This window comes from Enhydra lutris, unplaced genomic scaffold (assembly GCF_002288905.1).
Source record: "Enhydra lutris kenyoni isolate GAN:26980312 unplaced genomic scaffold, ASM228890v2 scaffoldscaffold21, whole genome shotgun sequence".
Classification (NCBI taxonomy): Eukaryota; Metazoa; Chordata; class Mammalia; order Carnivora; family Mustelidae; genus Enhydra; species Enhydra lutris.
The window spans coordinates 26,274,086-26,293,874 of NW_019154105.1; the positions used below are offsets into that span (position 1 = coordinate 26,274,086).

At 38.9% G+C, this 19,789-nt stretch overlaps 1 protein-coding gene across 1 annotated transcript in view; it reads left to right on the forward strand.

Moving 5' to 3' along the window:
• The window catches only part of LOC111149135 (sec1 family domain containing 2), a 416,004-nt gene that overhangs the window by 8,486 nt on the left and 387,729 nt on the right, over nt 1-19,789 (forward strand). The window contains exon 2 of the mRNA XM_022506075.1: nt 12,234-12,402. Within this exon, the coding sequence (XP_022361783.1) occupies nt 12,234-12,402 (169 nt within the window). The remainder of the gene's footprint in view (nt 1-12,233; nt 12,403-19,789) is intronic.

Here is a 19,789-nt window from a genome sequence, read left to right on the forward strand (position 1 = left end):
ACAGGCAGACAGAATGGCAGGCAGAGGCAGAGGGAGAAGCAGGCTCCCTGATGAGCAAGGAGCCCGATGTGGGACTCGATCCCAGGACACTGGGATCATGACCTGAGCCGAAGGCAGCTGCTTAACCAACTGAGCCACCCAGGCGTCCCATATTCATCATTTTTAGTGCATACTTCTGTCAAATAACATACAGCTGTGAAACGAACACCCACAATCAAGACTTCGTGAAGATTGATCAGAAGGCTACTGTAATATCTAAGTGAGAGATGATAGAGTTTAAATTGAGTCAATAATAGAAAGAATGAAGAAAGGAGTAGTTGAGTACTTATGTGAGAGAATTAACTGATATAATGGTAGAGGGTTAAGAGAAGACATGCCAAGTTTTCTACCTTGGGCAATTTCAGAATCTATGCCCTGTGATGGGGAAGGTAGGTGTAGATTCAAGTTAGGAGCAATATAATGAATGTTATGTGGTTCTCTTATCTAAAATTTCTGTGTAGGAAAAGGTTTTTATTGAGTAAACTCATGTATTTAGTGTCTTATGATTATTCTACCCCAGGGCCCCCCCACCCCCTGCATAGTCCTACCTGGTAAATGGCATTCTTAAGCAGGCATTTGTCTAGTATGCAATATCTGATATACACTCTTTGTACTAGATTTAACTGATGTGAGGCAGCCATAGGTGGTTTTAGAAATGGTAGTGTTAATAGTACTAGTAAGAGTAGTGTTAGAGATCTAATAACTAACACTCCTTTCCCCATCCAGAGTCTGAATCAATTGAATATGAGATAAAAAAAAATTTGTCAGGTGGAGGCCAAAATACTTGATATATTATGGATACAGTGAACATTAAGGAATGCGGCTTACATCTATGGACAAGTGAGCTTCCTAATACCGAATCCTGGAGTTGAAAGGTTTACCCACACAGCAGGAAGACTGAACCAGAGCAAGTCTTTTTCCCTCTTCCCAACGGCAGAATCTATTTTAGGAAAAATAAGTAGAGAAGAAGCTGATAGTCCAGGGAAGAAGTGATTTATTGAAGGAGGTAAAGCAATTTCAGGAGTGCTATACTAATTGTTGTCCATCTACTTAGAAGGGAACATTAGGAATAATAAATATCCTGTTTTTACAAGATAGAAATATAATCAAATATTGAAACATCTCAAGCTAGTGAAAGACAGTCACAGATACTTGAGAAGGAATAATGGGGAATCAGGAAGGAAGTGACATTTTGAATATACTAATTCTAGGAGTCCAGTAGCTCTATGTCAACGCAAAGAGAATATGCACAACCCAAAAATACTGTAGAAACCTAGAAATGTAGAGAATGCTATAGTTGCATTTCTGTCTTTTTAGCCATACTACAGTGTGACTAAGCTCTTGTGAGGGCTCCTACATTCTTTTGTCTTTACAAGTCTTCTTAAAAAAGATTTTATTTACTTACTTGAGAGAGAGAGAGAGAGAGAGGAAGAGAGTACAGAGGGAGAAGCAGACTCCCCACTGAGCGGAGAACCTGACTGGGGGCTCTATCCCAGGATTCTGGGATCATGACCTGAGTGGAAGGCCGATGCTTAACTGACTGAGCCACCAGGGTGCCCCTCTTTTCAAGTTTTTATTTAAATTCTAGTTAGTGGCCATATATGGTTAAATCGGCTTCAGGTGTAGAATTTGGTGATTCGTCACTTATATATAATTCCCAGTGGTCATTGCAACAAGTGCCCTTAATCCCATCATCCATTTACCCCATCCTCTCCCTCCCTCCCTCCATCAACCTTCAGTTTATTGTCCATAGTTGAGTCTCTTATGGTTTTCTTCCTTCTTCTCTCCTCTTTTTCCCTTCATCTAAATTCAACTGTTTGTTTTTTAAATTCTGTGTATGAGTGAAATCTTATGGTATTTGTCTTTCTCTGACTGACTTATTTCACTTAGTGTGATACACTGTAGCTCCATCCACATCATTGCAAATGGCAAGATTTCATTCTTTTTGATGGCTGAGTAATATTCCACTGTATATAGAAACCACATCTTCTTTATCCATTCATCTGTCAATGGATATTTCAGCTCTCCCCCTAATTTGGCTATTGTTGATAATGCTGCTATAAACATTGGGGTACATGTGCCACTTTGAATCTGTATTTTTGTATCCTTTGGGTAAATACCTAGTAGTACAGTTGCTGGATTGTGGGGTCATTCTGTTTTTACCTTTTGAGGAAACTCCATATTGTTTTCCAGAGTGGCTGTACCGGCTTGCATTCCTGCCAACAGTGTAAGATGGTTCCCCTTCTTCCACATCCTCACCAACTCCTGTTGTTTCCTGTATTATTAATTCTAGCCATTCTGACAGGTCTGAGGTGATATCTCACCATGGTTTTGATATGTATGTCCCTGATGATGAGTGATGTTGAGCATCTTTTCATGTGTCTGTTAGCCAACTGTAAGTCTTCTTTGGAAAAAGTGTCTGTTCATGTCCTATGACCATTTCTTTATTTATTTTATTTTTTTTTTATTTTCAGCATAACAGTATTCATTGTTTTTGTACCACACCCAGTGCTCCATGCAGTCCGTGCCCTCTCTAATATCCACCACCTATGACCATTTCTTAACTGGATTATTTTTTCTGTGTTGAGTTTGATAAGTTCTTTATAGATTTTGGATTCTAACCCTTTATCAGATATGTCATTTGCAGATATCTTCTCCCATTCCATAGGTTGCCTTTTAGATTTGCTGATTGTTTCCTTCCCTGTGCAGAAGCATTTTATTTTGTCGAAGTCACAATAGTCCTAGTAAGAATTTGTATGGCCGAGATCAAAGAGGTTGCTGTCTGTGTTCTCCTCTAGAATTTTTTTTTCTTTTGAGAGAGAGAGTGAGTTTGCACATGCAAGCAATGGGGAAAGGTAGAGGGAGAGAGAGAGAATCTTAAGCAGGCTCCATGCTTAGCACAGAGCCCAACATGGGACTTGATCTCAGGACCCTGAGATTATGACCTGAGTGGAAATCAGGAGTCAGATGAATTGACTAAGCCACTCAGGTACCCCTTCTCTAGGATTTTGATGGATTAATGTCTCACATTTAGGTCTTTCATCCATTTTGAATTTATTTTTGTGTATGGTGTAAGAAAGTGGTCTAGTTATATTCTTTTGCATGTCCCTGTCCAGTCTTCCCAACCATTTCTTGAAGAAACTGTCCTTCTCCATTGGATTTTCTTTCCTGCTTTGTTGAAGATCAGTTGACCATATAGTTGTGGGTCCATTTCTGGGTTTTCTGTTCTGTTCCATTGACCTATGTGTCTGTTTTTGTGCCAGTATCATATTGTCTTGATGACTACCATTTGAAGGCCAGAATTTGGTGTCTCCAGCTTTGTTTTTCTTTTCAACATTACTTTGGCTATTTGGGGTCTTTTGTGGTTCCATATAAATTTTAGGTTTGTTCTAGGTCTGTGAAAAATGCTGATTATATTTTGATACATATTGCAATAAATGTGTAGATTGCTTTGGGTAGTATAGACATTTTAACAGTATTTGTTCTTCCAATCTATGAGCATGGAATGTTTTTCCATTTCTTTGTGTCTTCCTCAACTTCTTTCATAAGTGTTCTGTAGTTTTCAGAGTACAGATCTTTTACTTCTTTTTTAAAAAAAGATTTTTAATTTATTTATTTGAGAGAGGGAGAGCAAGAGAGCACAAGCAGGGGGAGCAGCAGAGAGGATGGGGAAGCAGGCTCCCTGCTGAGCAAGGAGTCTGATGTAGGGCTTGATCCCAGGACCCTAGGATCATAACCCCAGCTGAAGGCAGACATTCAACAGACTGAGCCACCCAGGTGCCCCTTACCTCTTTGGTTAGGTTTATTCCTGGATATCTTGTGGATTTTGGTGCAATTGTAAATGGGATCGATTCCTTGATTACTCTTTCTGGTGTTTCATTATTGGTATGTAAAAACGCAGCAGGTTTCTGTACATTGATTTTGTATTCTGCAACTTTGCTGAATTCATGTACTAGGTTTAGCATTTTTTTGGTAAAGTCTTTTGGGTTTTCTCCATAGAGTATGATGTCATCTGCAAATAGTGAATTTTCACTTCTTCCTTGCCAATTTGGATGCTGTTTATTTCTTTTTGTTGTCTGACTGGTGAGGCTAGAACTTCCAGTACTATGTTAAGTAACAGTGGTGAGAATGGTCATCCCTGTCTTATTCCTGACTGTAGAGAGAAACCTCTTAGTTTTTCCCCATTGAGGAGGATATTGTCTGTGGGTCTTTGTATATGGTCTTTATGATGTTGAGGTAAGTACTTTCTGTCCCTATTTGTTGAGGGTTTTTATCAAGAATGGATGCTGTATTTTGTTAGATGCATTTCCTGCATCTATTAAGAGGATCATATGGTTCTTTTCCTTTCTTTTATTAATGTGGTATATCATATTGATTGATTTGTAGATATTGAACCACCCCTGCAACCCAGGATTAACTCCCACTTGATCATGCTGAATAAATCTTTTAATGTACTGTTGGACTTGATTTGCTACTATGTTGTTGAGAATTTTTATATTCTTGTTCAATAGGGATATTGGCCTGTAATTGTCCTGTTTAGTGGGGCCTTTGGTTTTGGAATCAAGGTAATGCTGGCCTCACAGTATGTGTTTGGAAGTTTTTCTTCCATTTCTGTTTTTTGGAAGAGTTTGAGAAGAATAGGTATTAACTCTTCTTTAAATGTCTGATAGAATTCCCATGGGAAGCCATCTGGCCCTACACTCTTGTTTGTTGGAAGATTTTTGACTGATACAATTCTTTGCTGCTTATGGGTCTGTTCGAATTATCTATTCCTTCCTGTTTCAGTTTTGGCTGTTTGTATGTTTCTGAGAACTTACCCATTTCTTTCAGGTTGCTGAGATTATTTGTTGGTAGATAATTATTCATAATATCCTCCTATAATTGTTTGTATTTCTGTGCTGTTGGTTGTGATCTCTCCTCTTTCATTCATGACTTTATTTTTTTGGGGGGGGTTCTTTCTCTTTTCTTTATGGTAAGTCTGGCTAGGGGTTTATCAATTTTATTAATTCTTCCAAAGAATCATCTCTTGGTTTCATTGATCTGTTCACTGTTGTTTTTTGTTTGTTTCTATATTGTTTGTTTCTGCTCTACTCTTTATTATTTCTCTTCTGTTGCTGCTTTTAGCCTTTATTTGTTTTTCCTTTTCTAACTCCTTTAGGTGTAAGGTTAGGTTCTGTCTTTGAGACTTTTCTTCCTTCTTGAGATAGGCCTGAATTGCTGTATACTTCTCTCTTAGGACTGCCTTTGCTGTATCCCAAATCTTTTGGGCTGTCATGTTTTCATTTTCATTTGCTTGCATCTATTTTTTTTTAAAGATTTTATTTATTTATTTGTCAGAGAGAGAGAGAGAGTGAGAGAGAGAGAGCGAGTGAGCGAGCGAGCACAGGCAGACAGAGCAGTGGCAGAGAGAGAAGCAGGCTCCCTGCCGAGCAAAGAGCCCAATGTGGGACTCGATCCCAGGATGCTGGGATCATGACCTGAGCTGAAGGCAGTGGCTTACTGAGCCACCCAGGCATCCCTGCTTGCATGTATTTTAAAATTTCTTCTTTGATATCCTGGTAAACCCATTCATTCTTTAGTAGGATGTTCTTTATCTCCATGTACTTGTGGTCTTTCCAAATTTTGTGTGTGTGTGTGCATGTGTGTGTGTGTGTTTGACTTCAAGTTTCTCAGTGTTGTGGTCTAAAAATATGCTTGGTATTATCTCAGTCTTTTTGTGCTTGTTGAGGCCTGATTTGTGACCCAGCATGTGATCTATTCTGGAGCATGTTCCATGTACACTCAAGAAGAATGTGTATTCTGCTGCTTTGGGGTGGAATGTTCTGTATGTATCTGTTAAGTCCATCTGGTCCAGTGCGTCATTCAGGGCACTGGACCAGATGTTTCCCTTTTGATCTTCTGCTTAGATCATCTGTTTGTTGCTGTAAGTGGAATGTTAAAGTCCCTTACTATTCTTGTATTATTACCAGCGAGTTACTTTATGTTTGTTACTTATTGATTTGTATATTTGGGCACTCCCAAATTGGGGGTATAAATATTTATACTTGTTAGATCTTGTTGGATAGACCCCTTAATTATGATACAGTGCCCTCTTTCCTCTTTTGTAACAGTCTTTGGCTCAAAATCTAGTTTGTCTGAAATTAGTATGGCTACTCTGGCTTTCTTTTGATGCCCATTAGCATGATAGATGGTTCTCCATCTCCTAACTTACAATCTGCAGGTGTCTTTAAGTCTAAAATAAGCCTCTTGTAGGCAGCATATGGATGGGTCTTTTTTTTTTTTTTTTTAATCCATTCTGATACCCTATGTCTTTTGATTGGAGCAATTAGTCCACTTAAATTCAGAGTGATTATTGGTAATATGTATTTAGTGCCATTGTGTTACCTGTAAAGTTGATGTTTCTGGTGATGTTCTTTGTTCCTTTTTTTAGTCTTTGTTGCTTTTGGTCTTTATTTCCCACTCAAAGACTACCCTTTAATATTTCTTGCAGGGTTACAAACTCCTTTAGTTTTTGTTTGTCTGGGAAACTCTGTCTTTCCTTCTATTCTGAATGACACCCTTGCGGGATAGAGTATTATTGGCTGCACATTTTTTTTCCATTCAGTGCATTTGAATATATCGTGTCACTCTCTTCTGGCCTGCCAAGAAAGTTCTGGTGTGAGTCTGCTTCATAGTCTCTTGTAGGTTAAGGATACTTTTCCCTTGCTGCTTTCAGGATTCTTTCCTTGTCTGTGTATTTTGTAAATTTTAATATGAAATGTCTTGGTGTTGGCTGGCTATTGTTGAATTTTGTGGGGGTTCTCTGTGCCTCTTGGACTTTGGTGTCTGTTTCCTTCTGCAGATTAGGGATTTTTCAGCTATAATTTGCTCAAATTAACCTTCTGCCCCTTTTCCCTCTTTTCTTCTTCTGGGACTCTTATGATGTGAATGTAGTTGCTGAGTTCCCAAAGACTATATTCATGATCCAGTACTTTTTCTTTCCCTCTTCTTGTCAGCTTCATTATACTCCATAATTTTATCTTCTATATCACTGATTCATTCATCTCTGCTTCATTCATCCTTGTTGTCATTATATCTAGTCAGTTTTGCATCTTGGTTATAGCATTTTTTCATTTCAGCCTGACTAGTTTTTATTTCTTTTATCTCTAAGGGATTCTCTAGTGTCTCTTCTATGGTTTTCTCAAGGCCAGTTACCATACTTATGATTGGTGTTTTAAAATCTGGTTCAGGCATATTACTTATATCTGTTTTAATTAGATCCCTGATTAGAGCTGAATTTTTGTAGCACTCTATGATCAGTGGACTTGGTGTGTGTGAGGGGTTTCTGCTGGCCTTCTGGGGAGGGTGTCCTGTGCTGGTTCTCAGGCTGACTTGCCCTGGTAAAGACGCACCTGCAGAGCCCAGGGACTGGAGCTTGGTGTGAGTGGCTCCAGCCTCCTCGAAGGGGCACTGTGTTGCTCATGAGGTCTGTAAGTGCTGATGGGTTGGGGTTGAGGGGAATGGTGATGCGCAGCTCTTTTATCCCCAGAGCAGGAAGTTCATGCCTGCCACTGTTCAGAAAGCCCTCACAGAAGAGCAAACAATCTCCACTCATGTCCTCATATTCTTTCAGATCCCTGACTTCACCCTGCCTGTGTCTGAGCTGTCTCCCTGCTAGTCAGCGGAGTACTCCTCTGTTTTAGCTCAGGCATACAGCTGGGTTTCAACATTCCAAATTTTAGAGACCCACTGTGCTATGGGCCCACGCTGTTCCTCTGCGGGAGGGTCTTGCTGTGCTGCAGCTGGTGCCAGTTGGTCCAGAAAAAGCATTCACGTGATCACACAGGGGCTCAGAGTTTATGATAAAGTGCAGCAGAAAGTCGGCACCAAGCTTTGCTGTTTTCAGTATGTGTTTCTGTTCCTATGCTAATGAACCAGGCAGGATGTTGGCACCCGTCATCTCTTTTGTCTCCTGAGAAGCTGCTCCACCCCTCCCAGATCCACTCCAAAAAGGGGAACTGTATCTTCCAGTGCTATCCTGGGGATCCTCAGACCACACTGTCTGCTCCTGGGCTTCTGCCCTCCTTCCCCATAGGAGCACTGTGATACCCACAAGGGTCCACCTGGCAGTGGCACGGATTTCTAAAACTTCAGACTTTGGGCTCCACTGCTTGTAAAAACTTGCAATAATCAGCTGCTGTAGTTTTCCCAGTCAGTGGTTTTGGGAAGTGTTTCTTTTGGCCATCCCCTGCACTGTGCTTTCTATTTCTCCATCTCTCTCTTTCTCTCTCTCTCTGAAATCAAGGCTCCCTCCCTCCACAGCACCCACGATTCTTTTCTCCCCAGAATCACATTTTTGCAGTTCTTACCTTCTATGTTGTGGCTTCTTTTCTCCCTCTAGTTCTCAGTTTGTTCTCTCAGCATTACAATATATTTTTTGAGTGTTTGGAATGTTTTGATGTTTATCTAGCTATGTTTGAGGGACAAGACAATCTCAAGGTCCCCTACTGCTCTGCCATCTTAACCCATATCCCTTTTTTTCCATATATATACACATACATATACATATATATATGTATATATATATATATATGTACATATATATATAGTTTTATTTTAATTTATAGTTAACATATGGTATTAATGAGGGCTTCTAAATTCTTGCTTCTCACTTTATTCTGTGTGAGAAGAGGCAAGTGAAGATGTTGCCTGCCTTATGATAATGATACTAGCATATACATTCACATATGATCCACAAAGTAATGCAGGATTGGTACTTTTCTCATGCTGTTAACTAAACAAGTTTAGCCCTTGAAGCAGTTGCCTTAGGATTTCAAATCTTGAGGTTCAGAGATATTTAGGTGTCATTTGACCAACTCTGAGTTTTTAACTTGGTAAAATGGGACCACATTTATGGAAGTTATCTCAGATTACAGATTGAACTAGTGGAGGATGGGACCACTACGACCCGCATCTCCAATTTCTTTTTCCTACGCTCCCTTGGAAAAGATGGCATTGGGAAATAAACCATTCTCTGACCATACTAGATTACATTGCTGTTGGCTAAAATAACAATTTTGGCTAACTTCTGATCTTAAGCTTTTCAAATAATATTTTAAAATTTCTGTAATAAAGGAAAAATTAAGCTCTCTGGAAATCTAAATGTGATACAAATTTCAGCATTTTATTCATTTCATAAAAGAATCTGAAGTTACTGTTACATTGAGAGGCCCCAAATTCTTAGTCTATGTTTGAGTCATATAAATGGCAGTAATTAAATTTATCAAATAAATATTGAACCCTCAAAAGCCAGAGATGGGAGAAACTGTATTTAGAAGAGCAGGACACTTAGTTGAAAGCTCATATCTGCTTTATCTGTCGTTATCAAACATGTTAGATATACATATCCTTTTGACTAAATCTAAGAAGTTGAATGATTGTATTCATATAAACTTGGCATTTTGTTAATTCTCTGATATAATATTAGAAACAGTTCCTGATAGAATGTTAATTATTTTTCCATTTAGGTAAGTGTCATGTACTCCTTCTAGAAAATATTGAGAAAAAATGAAGTTTGTGTAGAGTTTATATCAACCAAAATATCCTACTATCCAAAGATAACCCTTGTTAAAATGTTGGGATATTTGTGTATGTGTATGTATAACATATTTTTTATTCTTATTACAATAAGAATGTATGTTCATCGTACGGTGTTTAGAGACTATAAGTAATTAGAAGAAAGTGAAAATCACAATATAAAAACTGCTACAATAAATATACCATAATTCAAAAAAATTTTTGCCCTACCTTTGAACTTTTAGGATATTAGTATATAATATTTTAAGAATATGAATGATACTTTGGTTCTGCAGAAATAACTATCAGGTTTAAGCCATAATAAAAAATAAGTATGCTATGTTTTGACTTCTCATATTGGGAGAGTTTCAGGAGGACTGGATTAGTCAACAGTTTGCAGAGGGTTTAATGAACTAAAACTTAGGAAGGACCCCTGACGTTGGCATAGGGGGAGGAGTGAAAAGCAGCAAGGCTTTAGGAGCTAAAGAAGTTAGGGAAGAATGGTAGCATTTATAGACCACTTGTGTGTACCATGTGTCAAAAAATAGCAGTCGAAAACTAAGAATAACTTGAAGCAGCTATTCTTTGGGCACCAATGTTATTTTAGTGATGAGTGGATATTTATGAAATTTTTTAGTGAGTCACAAGGGAACTGGTGGAGAGAGAAATTCATGATGCTATGAGGTAATCCCAGTATCTCCATTCCAGCCTGAAGAGTATAATTCACTTTGGGACTTCTGACCCCCATTTGGATCTCAGGACACTTAGAGTCATTAGGCTTTCATTCAGCAAGTATTTAAAAAGCAGCTCAAAAGTCTGAGTGCTGAGGAGACAACCATAAACCATACATAGCAGAAATAAGATGTGGTTCCTTCCGAGCTTAACAAATGAATTATTGACTAGTGGTACATGAATTCTTTCATCTTTACCATAGGAAGTAATCTTAAAGATTTTATTTATTTATTTGACAGAGAGAAACACAGTGAGAGAGGGAACAGGGGGAGTGGGAGAGGGAGAAGCAGATTTCCTGCTGAGCAGGGAGCTCATTGGGGGGTGTGATCCCGGGACTCTGGGATCAGGACCTGAGCTGAAGGTAGACGCTTAATGACTGAGCCACCCAGATGCCCCTAGAAGTCATCTTAGATGCACTAATGTTGTCTCTGTCTTTTTTTTTGGCAATTAATTTTTAAAGATTTCATTTATTTATTTTTGTGTGAGAGAGAGAGTGAGCACAAGCAGAGGGATGGGCAATGGGAGAGAGCAGAGCTAGAGAAGCAGACTCTCGACTGAGCAGGGAGCCTGATGTGGGACTCGATTTCAGGACCCTGGGATCATGACCTGAGCTGAAGGCAGGCACTTAACCGACTGAGCCATCCAGCTGCCCTTGTTGGCTCTGTCTTAAGTCACTCTAATAGGTCTGATTTTTGTTGTTGTTAATAGTGTGGTTTTGGCAGTTTCTGCCTTTTGAGTTTGAATTCTTGCTCTGTAACTTACAAAGTTATATAATACTGAGCAAGTTACTTAAACGGAATCTTCTATTCTATAAATGAGCATAACAATACCCATCTATTAGAGTTGTTCTAAGAATTAAGTGGATAATAAATATGCAATATGAAACTTCATACCTGCTTCATCACAGGCTTTCAATGTTAGCCCCTGTGATGAAGATCATGGTGGTGGCAACAATGATTCCTTGGAGTCTAATTTGGTGTTTTGTCCCTAGTTCTGTCCAATTAATGTGACATGGCAAAAACAACAGAGATAGAGATAGACATCAGGAAACAAAAGGTTGATTGATTTGGAGTGGGTGGGATCAAAACAAGATGTGCCAAGTCCCACCTATTGTTGGAAGGAGGTCTCCTGAGCGATGTTGGTTTTTGGAAAGATAACTTGGTTTCATGGAAAAAGTATTACACTGTGTCATTAGTCTTGAATTTCAGCTTGAGGTTCTAAGTCATTTGTTATTAGAAGAGTTAATATATGTGAAGTACCTAGAACAGTGCCTGGTACACAGAAAGTACTCTAAATGTTTCTGTCATTATAAACTGTTACCATTCATTCATTTAGTTTACCCATAGTCTAACAAATATTTAGTGAGAGCCTGCCAGCTGCCAAGTTGCCTGCTAGACATGCTGGGTTCAGGGTGAACTAGATAATCAGTTGCCGTTTTGAAGACAGGGTCTAGCAGAGGGAAGGTCTGCTATTATTGGTCAAGTCTCTAAGCCCTTCTGGGCCTTAATGTCTTCATCAGTAAAATAAAGTTTGGCTGTCAAATCTTACAACAATATCTTCCAGTGACATTATTTTCCTGGCTGACTATATGCTGATTACTTATTTATTTACTGAATGTTTATTGATACCTACCATATGTAGGCCCTGTGCTAGGTGCTAGGAATATAGTAGTAACCAGAGCACAGAGCAGACACAGCATCTGCCCTCATGGAACATTAAGTCCAACGCACAAGGCACAGGTTGATTGGTTAGTGTTACAGAGGGGAAAATGCTAGGCTTGTGCTATTGATTTATGTGACAGAAACAAAATATATATATTACTCTTGATAGAAGGTCCATTATGAAACATTACTCCATATTTTTCCCTCCCATTTCGTGAGTTTATATTGTCTTGTCTGCTTAAACAGGAGCCGCTGGACATCATGGAGACAACTTGGTAGAGAAGATCATCTCAGTTCTTCCCCAGCTTCCAGGCCACACCAATGATGTGATGGTTAACATGGTGGAGCTTACAGCACTCCAGAATGAGGAGAAAAATCAGAGTATGGTTGCACCAGGCTGTCTTGCACAATCCAAGTAAGATACACAGGTTTTTTTTCTTCTCTCGTCCTTCTCCCTCTTCCCTTTTCTATTTCCCTGAGGCCAACTGTTTCTGTAGGAGGGAAACAATGATGAGTTGGCCTGGTTGAAAAATTCACAGTGGATGACATTTAGAAAAAAGCATTTTTTCCCCCTAACTTTGAAATAACCCATACCGATTAAACCACAATAAACCAAAAAGTATGGAATTGTCACTTATAGAGATATCATTTAGATGTAATATTAGTTTGTTCTGAGAATCAGTTAGGTGAGTCAATTTATACATCTCCATTTCTCAGATGGTTTCACATGGAATTGAATCCAGGCTTACTCAATTTCTTTTTCCCAGTGGGCTTTTTCACACAAAGCTATGAACCAGCGCCATCTTTCTACATGGAAAGGATATGCTCTGGGACATCAAGGAGAGGAGTTTTTATTTCTGTGTGTATTTTTCAAATGCTTAGAGAAATCAGAAAAAGAAGATGAATTACTTCATGTTATGCAGAGTTTCAAAAATAGAAGAACATTTCTCCACAAACAAGGCAATAAAAAGCTTACAATAGTCACCTCCTCTACTCTGTCCTTCATCAATAATTCTTACGAGAAAAAAAAAGTATTAGAAGGTGAAAAGTATTTGGGTATCTGTTTCCCTTATCTCTCTGTTTTTAAACAAAACAGGATATTTTGCATTATAGTTTCAAATCTTAAAAGTAGCAAATACATTTGGAATTTCCTATCATATCTGGAATTAGTTTTCAGCTCTTAAATTTTTCAGCTTTTTAAAAAATTTATTTATTTATTTATTTTTTAGGTAGTTCATAACATTTATTGGGTGCCTGGGGTGTATGGGCCAGTGTGGGATGAAAATGGAAAGTTCTGCACCCTGTCTTTTTTGTAGACTTATGTACACAAGAAAAGCATAGGCCATGAGCACTTTGGTAGTCCATATACTAAAACATAGGCCTATGGGCTTGAAGCTATACAAACCTGGAAGCAATTGTGATTGGAGATGTTTGTAGCTGCTCAGAGGGCCAGTCAGAAGTTACTTATCAAGGACTTACTATGAGCCTTCTTTGGACTAAGTAATATGAAGGACATAAAATAATAGAAAGTATCATTTTTGCCTTCAGGGACTACTTTTCTTATTGGGTAGTCCTTTTTATACACCGGTTCAATCAAAACACAGTAGAAATTATATAAAGCAAGACCAGGTGTCTGTTACAGATTATAAATCCTACAGGATCAGGTCCACACGGTCTTTGTAGATCAATGTGGGCCTTGTGGAAGTGGTGATGCTTGACTTAATTGTGTCTTGAAGAATTCAGAAAAAGAGAAGGGCTAATGTGAGCATAGGTATGGAAACAAGAATGGTCAGGGCTGGATAGGATGGGGTGTGAGGAAGAAAGACCACCTCACCGGATCCCCAGTGTCATCAGCAGTCATGTTTTTCAGGACTAACTGGGTACTAAGTGCATTTCCAGGCATTTTACATTTGGGAAGTCATTTAAGTTTTATGATGACCTAATGAGGTAGGTGTTGTTTTCCCCCCATTTTACCAGTAAGGAAACTGAGGCAAAGAGACCTTAAGTAATACAGTTAGCAGGAGGTGGGGCTAGAATTTGAGCCCAGAATGTTTGGCTTGAGAGCTACGCTCTTAAACTTCTATGCTATCTCCATAGGGCCAAGAGGGGAGCTAGGCTCATGAATAGATTTAAAGAGACAGTGAGAGACAAAAATGAAGTTACTTGATGATTTGATTTTGAGAGTCCTATTCACTCAACGTAGCAGTTACACTGGCAATACAGATCAATTTTGGCTAATTTCAGCAAAAATAGGAGTTTATTAAAGAGATTGGATAGCTGACACAATCAAAGGAAGAACTTTTTTTTTCTTTTAAAGGAAGGACTCTTAATCAGATTTTGGAAAGGTCAACGCAGTTCCAGGGGTCTAGAATTTAGGAAAAACCTCTTCAAGGCCTTGACATCAGAGAGACTGAATTTTAACTCTTTTTGGTCACGAGTCATTCTGTTTAAGCTTCAGATTCTAAGGGAAAATGTGAGATTGGCCTCACTTAGGCTTTGTGCCCACGCTCTGCCCAGGGGTGACTGGGAGCAGTTCATACTGGTTGAGAATTGTGCCAGGATCGTATGGCCTGGTGAAGGGGTAGTTCTTCAAAGGAAAATGGAAACATTCATCAAAAGAAGGGGAAAGGCTGCTGAGCAGGCGGAAGCAGTAGATGCCCTTTAATAATAATAGCGCACACTTATATAGGATTTACTGTGTAACAGGCATTGTTCTCATCACTTTATATATTGTGACTGGTTTAATTCCCACAGCCTCTCTGTGAGGTGGGTTCTATTACCATCCCCTTTTATAGATGAAGAAGGAGATTGAATGACATGCCTAAGGTGGCACATACAGTTAGAAGTGGTGGGACCTGTATTTGAACCCCAGTAGTTTATCTCTAAAGTCAGTGCTTACCATTACTCTATGCTGACTCCTCAGAAGCCTAAGAAAATTACAAAAAAACCAAGTGAGCACCCCAGAGAAGTTTGCAAGAAGAGAGAAGATTGGAATCCAGTGTTAATGAGTGGGACCAAGCAAATTCTGGCAAGTGCAGTAGGACAAATGTAAAGAGTCTCTTAGATCTACGAGTTGTATTGTGATTATGACCAATTTATTTAATTTTGATTCCCCAGCATTCATTCTACCCCAAACTTAGTCTAAGGCTTGAACCAAACCAGCCTTAGAATCCCATTTCCCTTGCCAGTGATGGCTTTAGAAATGGGGAGGTGATAAGAGAAAAAGTCTTCCTAGGGCTTCTTGATCAGGTTTCTTTGCTTCTGAAAAGAGACTCAAGAAAGATATGTGCTCTCCCCTCTTCCTCCCCTAAACCTCCCCAAATTCTCAGGACTCTGACTAAGTCCTGAAAGTGCTGAGGGATTCTGCTTACAACCTGAAGTTGAAGCTGACACGTGGAAGGTGGCATGGCCATAGGTGTCACAGAGGAGAGCAGTGATGGGATACTGTGCCTGGCCCCCATATTATGTAGGAGAGTATGCTTCCTTATTGTTTAAGCCAAATCGAGTTTCTGTTTTCTATTACTCACAACCAAAGTCTTCCTAACTGATACATTTTCTGTACCTCATTATTTCATCTATAAAATGAGGGCATTGGCCTAAAAGACTTCTAAGGCTCTTGGTTTTTAAAATAAAAAAATTTTCATATATTAATTTACCCCCTAGTCTTTATTTCCATTGGGTGTCTTTTCCTCTCATTTGACTCTGAATGAGTATTGTCATGAAATATGAGTTTTGAGAACCATCCAAGTATAAGAGCATGGTCATAAATGTCAAAGGCAAGGATGAGTTCTAGAAGGATCTGAATAAAGAAAGCTTTCATGAGAGCAGATTTGGTGAAGTAGAAGGACTAGGAGTCAGGCTGCAGAAGGTAGAGAGAGAGGTAGTGAGAAAGTGACAAAGGTTTAAAGCAATAAAGAGAAAAATTAGGTAGTTTCTTGACAATTGCTTGGAATACTGAGAGAATTATACCGATCAATTTCAATTCCAAAAGAGGAATTGAAATGAATTACAGCTTTTGTAGTATAAACTGTACTTCCATCAAGATAATCACAACCATTACTACCTCCTACACCACCACCCCAAAACTTCTCAGGGAAACGAGCATGAGGATAAAAAAATTAGTGCTAAAATGAAAACAGATGGGTGCTTGGCAATAAACAATCTGCCTACAATGGGATAATCTTTAGAAAGCAGATCTCTAACTATGATATAATCCTTGATAATCAAAATTTACTAATATAATTTTTATAAAAGGCCGTGTGTAATCCTAGCAATTAAAGTTACTGCCAATGCAAATGAGAAATTGATAACTTTAAATGAATTATATGACTTGGCTTTCCAGTCCTTGTCCATTGGTCCCTGGATTACATGGAGTCTTTTGTTCAAGAAGGAGGCAGAATCCTTTCTGTTCTTACGTGTTCCTTCTGTTGAAATTGGTTTCTGTTCTCTGCCCTAGCTCCACTCTGTCTGACCTGTTACTCTTTCAGTTCCTCAAGTAGCCTACACCTGATCGCCCAGGTGCATTTGCTACTTCCGGCTTGCTGCCCCTGACTCCGGGCAAACCCATGACCCACGTCGCTGCTGGTTCTGCCTGGTCCAGTACCCACTTCTCCCAAAGCTCCCCATATGCCTTCAGGTCTTTCTTCCATCTTAGCACCTCTAGCATTTCACATTTCCCTTCTCTGTTTTACTGTTTTGCTCCTTAGCACTGTCTAGTATACTTATCTATGTTGTTGTATTTTTTAAAAAATATTTTATTTATTTGAGAGAGACAGATATAGTGAAAGGGAGCATGAACAGGAAGGAGGGGGAGAAGTGGACTCCGTGCTGAGCAGGGAGCCTGATGCGAGGCTCGATCCCAGGACCCTGAGATCATGACCTGAGCTGAAGGCAGATGCTTAACTTAAGCTGAGCCATCAGGTGCCCCTATGTTGTATTTTTGTGTCTTCCTTTCCTAGAAGGCTATAGAGAAACTCCCTGCTAGGAAGTTCCCTCAGAGGAAGAAGATTTGTCTGTTTTGTTCACTGTAATGTCCCCAATGCCTAGAACAATTACCTGGCACTCAAGGGATATTTGTTGAAGTAATAAGGGCAGGATCCCTGTGTCGAATGAAGATGCTGAATTAAGAGAGTATGAAGCCAAACCTGAGCATAGGAGAGATTAGTTTGGAGATGTCTAGATTCTAATTATTGAATAAATGAAATGCTCTCATTGTGTTAGCAAAACATAGAAAAATTGGCCAAGCAATACTTACCTGTGGGATTTCTTTCATGGATGTATTCTTCACACATATAGAATAACCTATTACATTCAGTCATCACTAATTTGTAATTGCAAATCAGTTCTGTAAATTGTGTTACGCATGTGATGGAACTTCAATATCTATTGAAATAGAATGAAGAATGAAGAAGTTGTTGATATACTGATAAGCAGTGAGCTTGATGACGTATTTCAAATGAAAAACGTGAGGTATAACATGCCTATTTGTACAAAATGGTGAAATACACATATTTGCTTCTAAATGCACTGGAAAAATATATATATAAATGGAAAAATGTGTAAGAAACTGATGATGTTGGCTTCCTCTGTAGAGGAATGCTGTGGTCTGGGGGCACACTGAGAAGCTAGTGAAATGAGTAAAGACGGAGGGAGGAGCCACATGTCCTACTCCGTATACCAGTTTCTGTGCTTTGAATTTTCAATCCTGCAAATGTATTTTTTATTAAAAATAGAAACTAGATTTAAATAAAACCACTATTTCCTTCTTAAGCTAACTTAAGATGGGATTCTGTGCTTCAAGGAAGGAAAGTAGCTGTCTTTTATTTTGGAACCTCTGCAATGCTTAACTTCTTAAAAGGTCAAAACCTGGGACGCCTGGGTGGTTTAGTTAAGTGTCTGCCTTTGGCTCAGGTCATGATCCCAGGGTACTGAGATGGAGCACTGCCTTCTATCTCTCCCTCTGCCTGCCACTCTCCCTGCTTGTGCTAGCTCTGTCTATCAAATAAATAAATAAATAAAATCTTTAAAACAAAAAAGCCAAAACATAGCACTGTAATTATTTGTTACACGTTCTGTCTTCCCTACTATGTTGTAAATTCCTTGAAGGTAGTAACTGTGCCTGGAACTCTTAAGAGGTGTTAATAAATTGAATAAAAAAATGAATAAATGATTGAGTAAGTCTTGATAATAGATTGAGACCATGTTTAAAAATGATTACGTCAATCCATGAGAAGCCTTATCTACTTCACTTTAGCACTTAAGTTGCTGTCTAGCATTGCTACTTGGGATCTATCTAATCTATCTTATTTCTTCCTTTAAGTTTCTTCTTTGTACTTAGAATTTACCTCATTGTCTAGGTGAGTAAGAAGAAGGAAGGTAACACTAAGTGCCTGAATTTTGTTAAGGCATTATGCTAGGTATTTTAAAATGTGTTATTTCACTTAATTCTTTAACAAAACTTCAACTAAGTGAATTTTAAAGAGCTATTTTCTAAGAGGGAGAGGGGCAGAGGGAGAGGGTATGTGAGAAAGAATCTTAAGCTGCTTCCACATCCCGCACAAAACCTGATGCGGGGCTCGATCTCACAACTCCATGATCATTAGATTATGACGTGAGCTGAAATCAGGAGCTGGACTCTTTTTTTTTTTTTTTTTTAAAAGATTTTGTTTATTTATTTATTTAACAGACAGAGATCACAAGTAGGCAGAGAGGCAGACAGAGAGAGGGGAGGGGGAAGCCGTTTCCCTGCTGAGCAGAGAGCCCGATGTGGGGCTTGATCCCAGGAACCCGGGATCATGACCTGAGCTGAAGGCAGAGGCTCAACCCACTGAGCCACCCAGGCGCCCCAGGAGCTGGACTCTTAACCAATTAAGCCCCCCAGGCACCCGCTAAAAAACTATTGATTTTATTAATGGATTCATGAATCGGGCAGCATCCTCTCTAGCAAGTGGAGGGGAGCTCCAAAGGGCTATAGAAAAGGAAAGGTTTTAAAAGGTAGAGAGGGAGTGGAAAAAAGGAAATTATTAGCAAAGAATCCATTGTTTTAGGCGAGGTTACTCTCCTAAGGGGAACAGAAGGGGTCTGTCAGTATTTCCTAGTGCTCACTAGGAAATTTTCATGTTGACTGATTAAAGGTTACATTTCTGAGGGTTTGGAACTGCAATTAAGTTCCGTATTGAGTCTTGTTTTACTGATTTAAGGCCTTAACCTAAGTGATGCCATTTTGGGCCTGTAGTTTTTCTTTTAACAATTCTGAAAGCAGCTCTACAAGGTGGATATTATTCTTTTCTTTATTTCAGTAGAAGTTTTGAGAAAGAGACTTAAGTAATTTGCCCTAAGCCAAACTGTCCCTAAGTGATTGAATTAGGTCATTTAACAAAATTATTTTTTAATTCTAGGGCACATTTCTTTTCCACTGTATCATGACTCTGATAGATGCTTACTTGAATAAATGTATAAATAAACCATAAATTCAGAAACAGTGGGTATCCTAGTTTATGAAAAGCAATACTTTAAATCCAGTTTTCTTGTTAGTTTTTATTTGGGAAGTGGGGGTGTTTTTTTCACATACTATTTAGCAATGAAATAAATGGAGTAGATCTTATGGAAAAGAGATAAATGCCACAGTGGTTTCAACCTAAACAATGATGAGCCAGTTTGTTGTTAACTTTCACAAAGTCAGGTAACCTGATAGTGGTGTTTATCAAAGTCATTAACTAGACCCTTGAAGTCAAACATTGTTAAATCACCTCTTACTAGACATACATTTTTCTCCCCTTTCCTTGGTTTTCAAGTAGCAATTA